This window comes from Callithrix jacchus, chromosome 8, assembly GCF_049354715.1.
Source record: "Callithrix jacchus isolate 240 chromosome 8, calJac240_pri, whole genome shotgun sequence".
Lineage (NCBI taxonomy): Eukaryota > Metazoa > Chordata > Mammalia > Primates > Cebidae > Callithrix > Callithrix jacchus.
Genome location: NC_133509.1, coordinates 89,262,954 through 89,274,973, shown reverse-complemented (window position 1 = coordinate 89,274,973; position 12,020 = coordinate 89,262,954). Strand labels below are relative to the sequence as shown.

Genomic DNA, 12,020 nt, shown 5'->3' with positions numbered 1-12,020 from the left:
GTTTTCTCCAACCTCAGGGGTTTCTCCTTAGTTTCTTTTACCGCTTCCCCTGCTCTTCTCCAGCATTCAGGTTGAAGTGCCCAGGCTTGAGGGCCTTGGCCTTCTTTATCATCTACATTCTCTGCCTTGGCAATCTCATTTAGTCCCATCATTAAATACCACCCATGTACTGCTAGTTCCCAAATGTCTATTTTCGACCAGTTCTCCCTCCCAAACTGCATACTCATATATCCCACTGCCTACTCAGTATCTCCAACAGATACGCCAAACTCATCGTATATGACACTGAACTCCTGAGCTTAATCCAAATCCTGTTCTACCTAGTAAAGACTTTCCCTGTCTCAACTGATAACACCCAGTTGCCTAGGCAAAAAACACCAGGTCCTCTTTCAATCCTCTCCCTCACACCCCTCATTTATTCAGGAAGTCCTGTTGGCTTTACTTTCAAAACGCATCTAGAGCCTGACTGCTTCTCACCCTTCTACTGTAGCCATCCTGGTTTGAGCCATCGACTCTTGCCCGCATTACTGCAACAGACTCTTAACTGGTTTTCCTGTCTCTGTCTTCGCCCTATCTATTCTTAAGGCAGCAGCCAAAGAGATCCTTTTAACATGTGAGTTGGATCATATCACTCATCTGTGGGAGATCCTCCAATAGCTTTCCGGTTCATTGAGAGCAAAAGTCTAAGTCCTTGCAATGACCTACAATGCCCATTCTGTCTCCAGCCTCTCCTACCATCGTCTACCTCATTCACTCCCTTTCAGCCACCAGCCTTCTTGTGTTCCCCCTAGCAAGTCAGGCACACTTTGGTCTTGGGATATTTGCTCCAGCTTCATCTCAATCTGGAATAATCTTTGCTCCAGGTATCCACTTGGATAACACCCACTCCTCCTTCCAACTCCCTGCTCACACCCTACCTTCTCAGTGGGATTTACCCTGACCACCCTGCTTCACACTCTTATCACCTCACCATGTAGACCTGATCCTACCCTTGTTCTCATTTCCATATCACCTATCACCTTCTACCACATATACACTTTACTTATATACTACAATTTGTATACACTAGACTGCCAGCGCTCCGAGGGAAGGCAGCTTTATCTTAGCCATTGCTGCGTTCCAAGTGCCTTGAGCAGGCTAGACACATAGTAGACACTCAATAAACATTTTCTAGGTGAATGAAAAAAATCAATCAATCAATAATGTATGTCAGGCTGAGCATGGTAGCTCAACGTATAAATCCAGCACTTTGGGAGGCTTAGGCTGGAGGACTGCTTGAGCCCAGGAGTTTGAGACCAGCCTGGGCAACATAGGGAGACCCTGTCTCCATAAAATATACAAAAATTATCTGGGTGTGGTGGTGTATGCCTGTGGTCCCAGATACTCAAGAGGCTGAGGTGAGAGGATTGCTTGAGGTCAGGAGGTCAAGGCTTCTGTAAGCCATGATCACATCACTGCAATCCAGCATGGGCAACAGAGTAAGACCCCGTCTCCAAAACAAAAAAAAACTATGTGCATGTCAATACTGAATCCTAATCCTAATATTTCCACCTAGGAACATTTCTAGTATCCATTCCTTCTGCTCCACACCTGCTCCTACCCTAATGATACTTTCACTACTTCACAACATTGAAACTTGCTGATCTGGCATTTGTCAGAGGCCACTCATCTGGTTTGCCCACAATCCGTTCCCCCATACAGCATGTTACTCTTATGCCTGGGATGTAAATGCTTGGCCTCTTTAAGGCACTCAGATCCCTTTCCCTAGCCTACTTTTACCGCCTGTCTTCACTTCCCTCCCTTTGTGAGCCTGTCCTTCCTCTTCACTGTCCTCCACCTTGTCTGCACACTGTAACCCCCCGTCCCTTTGCTCCCAGTATATATTCCTACCCAGGGGCCCCCTCCCCTCCAGAGTCTCCTTCCCCTTTCCATCTAAGCTCATTTTCCACTTCCCCTGCAAAAGCTTGCTTTCTTTTTCTTTTTCGAGACAGTCTTGCTCTGTTGCCCAGGCTGGAGTACAGTGGCATGATCTCTGCTCACTGCAACCTCCACCTCCCGGGTTCAAGCAATTCTCCTGACTCAGCCTCCCCAGTAGCTAGGACTACAGGTGTGTGCCACTACACCCAGCTAATTTTTGTATTTTTAGTAGAGATAGGGTTTCACTGCATTGGCCAGGCTGGTCTCGAACTCCTGATCTCAAGTGATCCACCTGCCTTGGCCTCCCAAAGTGCTGGAATTACAGGCATGAGCCACCATGCCCAGCCCTTCTCTTTCTCTCTCCTCTCTCTCTCCTCCTTTTCCTTCTTTCCTTCCTTCCCCTTTCTCTCTCCTCTTCTTTTCCCTTTCTTTCTCTCTCTCTCCCCTTCCTTCCTTCCTTTTCTTCCTTCCTCTTTTTTTCTTTCTTTTCTTTCCTGCATCTTGCTCTGTCACCCACACTCATGGCTCCCGGTCAAGCTGTTTTGTTTTAAGAGACAGGGTCTAGCTATGTTGTTCAGACTGTCCTTGAATTCCTGACCTCAACTTATCCTCCCACACTGGCTTCCCAAAGTGGCTTTCTTGGGCCTCCAGTTCACAAGGATCTCTCCATTCTGTACATTCACAGCACTGACAGGATACATCTACATTCAACTGGCACTTCATCCTACATGCCCTGTGGCAGCTCTTAAGTATTATTTTGCTGCACTTTTATATAACTCATGAATTGTTACATGCAATTTCTATAAGTCTGGCAAAAAGGAATATTTAATTTTTAATTGTGAGACTGATTGATATATCATCTCTTCTCCAATTATAGGCTCCTTGGAAGTAGAAACGGGGTCTTCAGCTTGCTGGTATTTCGCATGGACTTACACACAGTGCAAGGCACGCAGAAGGCAGGCAGGCAGTACTTGCGGGGTATGGAATGACTGGGAATCCATATGGGGAGGAAACCACGAATGCTAAGGCATTCTGTTGAAACCCCAGTGATTGAGGAATAAAATATCAGTGGAATAAGCCCAGGTGAAAAACAAAAATAAAAACTAAAGAGGTGGCTTTCTGATTGCCTTTCGTTCACCATCATGAATGTGGCTGATAATTGAAAATGCAGAGCACTAGTTGATTTCTGTTTTTAACATCGTGTTGTCATATGCAGTTTGTTTTTCCACTTTGAAAGAGGTAGAAAGCATAGCTCTTCGGTGCAGTAGCTCTTAAGTCCAACCCAATTTCTATTGCAGTGGAATGGCCAAAAATCACAGCACATTCGAAGCCCCTTAGACTACTCTGCTTGGCCCTGGGCTCAGGGTAAGATGCTTATGTCAGGCACCCATCAGAACTGAAAATGAGGGCACAGACTCTGAATATTGTTAACACTTAGCTCCTCACTGTCTTTCCCAGTTTCTTTTATTTATTCATCTAACAGGCACCCCTGGAGTGCTTACCGTGGCTGCTCTAACCAGGCTGGGCTTTCACATAATCTTATTTACCTTCACCTCAACCCTCAAAGGTAGATATTATGAATGTTTCAGTTTTACAAGTGGGCACCTTGACCGGAGAGGTTAAATTATTTGGCTAAGTTGTAGTTAGCAAATTGCAAGTCTGGGATTTGGACCTAGGAGGCGTTGATGCCAAAGTCCTTGCTCTTCCCTCTGTTAGGCAGCCTCCCAGGTGCTCAGTGTTTATTGATAGAGGCACCAGCGAACAAGTGACCTGAAGGCTTGCAGTTTTGACTCACTTGGTTGAACCACCATAGACAATGCAAAGGAGTACAGCAATGACATGCACATTTTGTTAAAGAGATACTATTGACATACAAGTGTTGATATGGCCATAAGTGTTTGAATGAAACTTTCTGGAGGGGAGATCTGAGCTCTTTTATCTTCTTCTCTGATGCTCTGCAAGAGGGCTCCAATGCCTGCCTTCTCCCACAGGTATGTTGTCTAGTCACCTAGTTAGGGCTCCAAGTCCTTCTCACCCAAGTATTACACAGGGGTTCATGTCAGGTAAGGCCATGACAGTTCATCTACAAATTTTCTACTCTCTGTAGGGCTGGCTAGGTGGCCACAGCCAGAAATAAGTGCTTGTTGACTACAATCTGATAACCATCCTAAATGTACTAATCTTGTCAAGACCAGATCCTGGATGTATAAATCAGTAGGTAGAACTATATAATGACCCAAGACTAATTTCAAGACAAATGACATAAAACTCAACCCCTTAAAATACAAAAGACCAAGTTTTAAGAGGGTAGGTAGCCTAGAGCTTGCATCTCTCCGAGCTATTAAAGAGTTTTGTAACAATTGCTAGATTCTGTCGCTGATGCAAGAAACTCAGGCCAAGAGTCTGTCATCTGGCTGCAAGTGTCTGCTTTAGAAGTCCCAGCCATCACTCCCTGTCACACAGAGACCAGTGAACCACTCCTGCTGGATTATAGTCTGTGAAAGATACTGACTGTCATCAGAACCTCTTATATAATAAAGATGCAATAATCACCTAATTCCCAAAATATGCAAGTGACCCATATCTAAATGTAAAAGCAAAAAAAGAATGCAAAAAAATCCCACGTTGTAGCAATGTCAATGCAGTATCTTCAGTGTTTCCTTGCTTTTTCTAGTTAGGTAATGTTTTAGTTTATGTAGCAATAATTCAACAATCCTACTTATTTGAGAAAGCCATTTAAAGAGCCCTGGTAACCAGAGATCCAAGTAGAGACAGAGGCCAAGAAGGCATCACTGCCAATTCTTTTTTCTTTTTCTTTTTTTTTCTTCCTGAGACTCACTCTATTGCCCGGGCTGGAGTACAGTGGCACGATCTCATCTCACTGCAACATCTGCCTTCTGGGTATAAGCGATTCTTTCACCTCAGCCTCCTGAGTAGCTGGGATTACAGGCATACACCACCACGTCTGGCTAATTTTTGTATTTTCTGGTAGAGATGGGGTTTCACCATGTTGGCCAGGCTGATCTCAAACTCCTGACCTCAAGTGATCTGCTAGCCTAGGCCTTCCAAAGTGCTGTGAATACAGGCCTGAGCCTCTGTGCTGGGGCCCCAATTACTAATCCTCTTATATCTTTTAACTTGGGGTTCCTGCATGAAGGCAGGCACATCAGGTCTAACTGCAAAAGCATTCCTTCAAGAAAGTTATCTTGGCACTGCCACTGCATTCATGGATAGGTGCAAACTAGCATTAAGGAAAACTGTTCAAAGACGGGGTGCACTTCCACACCGCCATTTCATATAGGCACCAATGGTGTGTTTGTTACTTTGCTTGGCTTCAGTGGGGAGACACAGAGAGGACTCCCAGCCTCGCTGCCCAGCTGTGGGCACAGTACTTTGCTTTAGTGGCCAAAAGAGCAGAGGGCTGTCCTCTGCTCTCCCTACCCACTAAGCAGTTCCTGATCCACCTCTCCTAAGGGGTTGGATGGAGCAAGAGCAAATCCACAGCATTCTCACCAGGCCACAGCACACAGCAGCATTCTCAGTTAGCAAACCTGCTCCCACTGGTCAGGAAAGAAAGTACCCTGACAACTGGGAATTAAAACCAGAAAATGCAAAGGGAGGAAACATTCCAGGGTGAAATTTAAGGAAAAAAAAAGAGAGAGAAAGAAAGAAAGGAAAAGGGGGGGTGGAATAAAGAAAAAGCACAAAGCCCATGAGGCTGGCTGGTTAACCATGGGTTAGAATTATGTTTAGAGAATCACACGGTAACTCAGTGTCTCAGCAAATCCAAAACCCCAGGGTGAAGACATGGGTGAAAGGCATTTCTATTTGTGGAAACGGGAAGTTTCCTTCTTTCATTTATTCTGTATTTATTTTTGGTCTGTTTATAACCCAAATTTGGACCATCAATCACTTTTTACCTTCCCAGTATTTTCATCTTTGCAGTCAAGCAGCAACAAATATGGGGTCCAAAGGCCCTTTCCCACAGCCAATTCCAATCAGCCCTTCTCTCCCAGGGTCACTGGGTGCACGGAGCAGACATTGTCAGCGGGACATGCCACATACACAGCAAATCGCCAGACCAGACTACGTTAAAGGGCTGGGACTTACTTGTACTTGTGCTGGTTCCAATTGTATTGATTGTGGTGGGGACAGATGAGGAGGAGTAGAGGGGCACATGGCCATTCTCACACCCCATGCTTTTGTCCTGCCAGTTGGAGGCATTGATGCAAATCCCAGAATCCCGAGAGTTCTGCCACCCATTGAGCTTGTCATCGGAGTTCTGTCTTTGGTGATAGTAGTGTGTCTGTCCATAATCCACAGAGTCTGAGCGGCCTCGGTTCTGGCCACCAAAGCTGGTCGATGTGCGGTCCTCCAAGTGATTCAGCCACATTGCTAAAGCACTACGGTCTTCCAAAGAAGTGGCCGGATGTATCAAAGCATAGGACAGCAGCTGCCTGCTCTCCTCAATGTGCTGGTTGTGTTCAATAGAGTGAGCCAGGATTTTGGGCAGCAGTTTCATATATTCTACTTTTGCGTCGAGGTTTCCTGGCTTCAGCAAAGGCAGATGAGTTAACAGGAGGGAAATCACTTTATCCTTGGATTCCTGTTGCCATTGGTTAATGATTCCTGAAAAGGAAAATATACAGGGCAAATAAGCAAATACACCCACAATGACACTAAACAGATACTCTAAAGAGAATTTTTATTGATTAGGGTCCTAATCTATACACCCCAGCTATATTTTCTCAAAAGAGCCTTGTGCATCAGATTGGTTAACTGACCCCAGATTTTCAGGGGCCAGGGACTCCAATGAAACACAGATCAATCATTCTTAGATATTTGGGTACTCAATCAAACTCAATCAAATTCTCATTCATGTTTCCAAAAAAGCTACAACTACTTTGGTACGATCAAATAGAACTTACAGCTCTGTTTTCTTTCTGAGAAAGGTCTAGCCCACCCCCTGAGAGACAGGGGGCTAAGACTAAGAAGCTCTCCAAGAAAAACAAATATGAACAAAGGTCCCATTCCAGAGTCCTGGGGGTGAGGCTGCTTCCCCTCCCCCAGACATCTCCCCCAGGTATCTGTTGAACGTGGTTTTAATCCTGGCAAAGGCATTTGTGTGAAACTGGAACAACTTCCTAGATGGAGAAATTTGTCGGGGAATAAAAGAGCTCCCCTCATCTCTGTGCGGTAAGCCTATACCTTTCTCATGAGAAGCTAACTCAGAGAACAACTTTCTCATGAGAAGCTAACTCAGAAGATCAAAGTTAGAACAAGCAATGGACCCAAGACCTGGCTCCTGGGGCACCTCTAATCGCTGTTTTTCTTAATGTAAATCAGTTTGTTTTTATTGGGTAAAATACACACAACACTGACCAATTTAATCATATTTAAGCATATGTTCAATGGTATTAGGAACATTCACAGGCTGGAGGTGGTTGGTCACACTTGTAATCCCAGCACTTTGGGAGGCCGAGGCAGGAGGACTGCTTGAGCCCAGGAGTTAGAGACCAGCTTGGAAAACATAATGAGACCGTGTCTCTACAAATAATTAAAAAAAAAAAAAAAGCCATATGTGATGGTGCTGTAGATCCAGCTACTAAGGAGGCTGAGGTGGGAGGATTGCTTGAGCCTGGGAGGTTGAGGCTGCAGTGAGCTGTGATTGCACCACTGTACTCTGGCTTGGGTGACAGAGGGAGATCCGGTCTCAAAAAAAAAAAAAAAAAAAAAAGAAAGAAAGGAAAGAAAAAGAACATACACCATTCACAGTGGTGTGCAACTATCACTACCATTCATCTCTAGAACCCTTTCATCTTCTCAAACTGAAACTCTAATTACTCTAGGTACCACAGAGAAGTAGAATCATCCAGAATTTGTCCTTTTGTGACCGCCTTACTTCACTGAGCGTAATGTCCTCAAGTTTCAAGCTACAGGAAGATCTGCTTTTAACACACTCAGAAGGATCCTTTCTGTCTCCTCTCACTCAAAATGAGAACAATGCACTTTGCCTTGATTAACCTTTGAGAACTAGCTTGTCTTGGGACTGATAGTTATTCACAGGTTCTGGGCCAGAGGAAAGCAAGCTCATTTTCAGAGAAGTCATTCCTGACACATGGAGATCTCAACACTGGCCCACAGATGACCCTACAAGGGCGAGGGCTGGGCAGTCCTGCTGGCTTTTATGGCGTATCTGGAAGGCTGGAAGGGGTTTCTGGAATTTAGCAGAAGGGCTTAGCAATTCTAGCTAGGTACAAACATAACAAAACAAGCCCAATGATCACTGTTGACCATAAACTACAAATGCATCAGCCTGTACTGCAATGCCTGTCAAGACTACAGGAAAGAATATTTTAAGAAAAATACCAGCAAAAAAAGAGGCATGGTATATAATGAAAGAGCATGAGCTTTGGAGTCAGGCAAAGTTGGGCACAAATCCCAGATCTGCCACTTAATTTGTGGTAGAACCTTGGTAAGTTATTTAACTTCTCTGAGCCCCAACCACCTTATCAAGAGTGATACAAATAGCATCTGCCCCTCCATGTGCTGTCAGATTAAATAATGTAAAGTGGCAAAAGGGCTGGTCAAGTACTTGATGATGGAGGTAATTCCTTCCGTTTGTCTCTGCATAGTTGGACTCATGTCCGAGCCATGCTGGTGGTTTTGGATAGCAAGTTTTAAAAAATAATATAGAGAAACCAGAGATGACCCAAGAGAAGTCATTAAAAATGATCAAGGAGGTAGAAGGTCAAAGGGTGAAAAAAAATGGGTTTACTGTTCTTACAACAGTATGAAGAGATGCTTGACTCGCTTCAAGTAGGGATTTCGTTAGGAGATGCTGAAGAGTCAACTATTTGAAGTAGAAGTCTCCAAACTGAAGCAGGAGAGATTAAGACAGGACGCGGAGAAGAACAGAACTGCCAGAATAATGAAAGACTCAGAGTCACCAAGGAAGGCTTTAGAATCTCTGCCCTGGGGGTCTGAATAACAGAGTGAAATAATCTTGAGCAGAACTGTCCAACAGTAATAAAACATAAGCCACATAGGGCATTTTAAACTTTCTAGTAGCCATATTAAAGAAGGGACAAAGAGGTGATGTCAACTTTAGTGATATATTTTAAACAAATATATCAAAATATTAATTATCACTTATCAGTTATTAATTTCATAAAATTATTAATGAGCCATTTTTCGTTTTTTCGGAATTAAGTCTTAAAAATCTTTTAAAAGCCTCAAAATGTCGGTGTATCTTATCACGGACAGCACATCTCAACTTGGACCAGCCACAGCTCAAGAGCTTAGGAGCCCTATGTGGCTAGTGGCTACTGAGTTGGTGAGCACAGGGCTGGAGACATTCAGCTGGAGAAGGCGGGCGGGAGGGCACAGATGACCTCAGCAGGTCCCTCCCAGCTCCCTGACTCTATATTTAGCTAATTGCCACCTGACACAAGACAAGTCTCTCACATTCCACTAGGTATAGCCTCCCTTTTAAAGTAGTGCTGAGAGGCGAACAAAATTCCAATTCTAACTTTCTCATCAATTCATCTTCAGCAAATACCAGGCATGTTTTAAATGATGAATGTGCTTAGCATGAAGATAAACTCTATTCATTAAGCCCAAGAGGCTCTGGAAAGAAGCAAAAGGGGCTAGGAGGAAAAAGGGGTTATGTTATAAGCCTGCTGTAATCAGAGGTGGCTAGCGTACACCCGTGAAAACATACATTTAAAGATAAAAATTGGGAATGACTTCTAATAAAAAATTCACGAGGCTGAGGAACTCCCATGCTTTCTGCTATGTCATTTCCCTGTTTGGCTATTCTACCCTTCCACAAAAGGTCAGCCTTAAGAAAAAAAATCAGCAACAAAAACAAAACGTAAATAGGAGTCAGAGTACAAACTAAACATGCTATCTCCACGTAACTACTCTGTGCCACGGATTAACTTGGGATTCAGAGGAGGAACAAGCGCAGCAAAGAGGAAGGAAAATGAGAGGCCACTGGCCCCAGTCCCTTGGATGGTGGGACCAGGAAGACAAGCATGGCTTTTGTTTACTACCACTGGGAACATGGAAATCAGATTGCTCTCTGAGGGCTAACTACACCTACTGGATCAAACTATTTCTGCTTCCACTCCAGCTGCCACCACTGAGAGCCAACAGTATTGAATGTTTTCGAAGTGCCAGGCACTCTTCTAAGCCCTGTGCATTTAATTACTCACTTAATCCTCCCAAGAAGCTTATGAGGTAGGTCCTATTACTAGCCTTCTTTTACAGATGAAGGCACAGGGGCACAGATGGGGCAAGTTACTTGTCCCCGGCCCCCTGCTAGTGAAGTGGCAGAATGGAGGTAGGCAAATTTGATATAAGATCCATAATGGCTATCCTGCTACAAAAGCCTGGCCATAGGCCAAATATGTTGATATTTATAATATAATTAGATGTTCTATAATTATATATGATATAGAATTAGACATAACATGCATATAAGTATGTAATAGTTATAAACATTATATAAATGTTTTAATAGAGGCCATGAGTTATCAGAGGAGTTGGTGAGCAGCAGCAGTATAATAAAAAGGAGTTACAGGCCGGGCGCAGTGGCTCAAGCCTGTAATCCCAGCACTTTGGGAGGCCGAGGCGGGTGGATCATGAGGTCAAGAGATCGAGAGCATCTTGGTCAACATGGTGAGACCCCGTCTCTACTAAAAATACAAAAAAAAAAAATTAGCTGGGCATAGTGGCGCGTGCCTGTAATCCCAGCTGCTCAGGAGGCTGAGGCAGGAGAATTGCCTGAGCCCAGGAGGCGGAGGTTGCGGTGAGCCGAGATCGCGCCATTGCACTCCAGCCTGGGTAACAGGAGTGAAACTCCGTCTCAAAAAGAAAAAAAAAAAAAGAGGCTATTGTTCCTTAACCATTTACCAACACAGCTAGAAAAAAAAAAAAAAGAGAAAAAAAGGAGTTACAGAGACAATGGAAGTCATGTCTATTGTGGTTTAAAATACGTTAACTATTTATTTGACATACCTCTCTTTGAAAGGTGGGGCCTAATTCCCTTCCTTTTCAGTGCAGGTTGGACTCAGTGAATCACATGCAGTAAGTAGAATGTAGGGGAAATGGCAGCATGTGACTTCACGGATTAGGTTATAGAAGGCACTGCAGCCTCACCTTGCTGTCTCCAAGTACTCACTCTGGGGAAAGCCAGCTGCCAGGTTGTGACATTATGCAAGCAACCCAATGGGGAGGTCCTTGTGATGAGGAACTGAGGCCTTGTGCCAACACCTAACATCAAGTTGCCAGCCATGTGAGGGAACCATCTTGGAAGCACATCTCCAAGCCCAGGAAAGACTTTGGATGACTGCAGCCCAGATATCATTTTGAGGAATCCTAAGCCAGAATCTCTCATATTTCTGATCCACAGAAACTGTGTAACATGTTTATTATTTTAAGCTGCTGAGTTAATTAATACACTATCCAACTGCCCCCTAGGTAAAAGGAAGTTTTAGCCACTTGGTTTTGAGTAGATCAGCCTTTCTGGCAAAGCCATTCCCATTCTGGCATGGACCCATAACATTCCTGTTGCCATTAAACATTCCCCTCCCTCTGCCTCCCCTGTCCTGATTATCCACTCACCAAACAACCTTTGGACCATGATTTAGCTCCCCAGGTACCTTCAGGGAGAGAATGAACTGATCATAGAGACTTGAGGTATTTCCAAAATCTGTGATTTTTCAGGGCAACTTAATACATAGTTTCTGATTATGATTTGGCTTCCTGTGGAGGCCTGCCGACAGGGAGAATGTGTGCTGATTATGTGAACCTTGAGTACGTCTGGTCTCTCTGATGATGGCTCCTCATGGCAAATTAACAAGCCAGCATTACAGTGTCTACCTCCCTGTTTTCTAGTTAGCATGAGTCAGTCTCTCAAGAGAGCATCCCCAGCGTGCTGACAAGCATGGACATCTCCACCTTCAAACAGAAGCCAGACCCTACATGCAGGGACTTGGTCACACTGGCTAGGTCCTGTCCAACTGCCCACTGGCCTTTGTGGCATCCACATTACCTTCTAGACAGCAAAGAATCTTTGCTGAGATTTTTATTTAACA

General features: G+C 44.3%; 1 protein-coding gene across 12 annotated transcripts in view; it reads right to left on the bottom strand.

Moving 5' to 3' along the window:
- The window catches only part of SAMD4A (sterile alpha motif domain containing 4A), a 230,112-nt gene that overhangs the window by 85,633 nt on the left and 132,459 nt on the right, over positions 1-12,020 (bottom strand). For all 12 annotated transcript variants that reach the window (XM_078334983.1, XM_078334986.1, XM_035260562.3 and 9 more), the window contains one exon: positions 6,028-6,546. In XM_078334983.1, coding sequence (XP_078191109.1) covers positions 6,028-6,439 — 412 coding nt within the window. In that variant the 5' untranslated portion in view covers positions 6,440-6,546. The remainder of the gene's footprint in view (positions 1-6,027; positions 6,547-12,020) is intronic.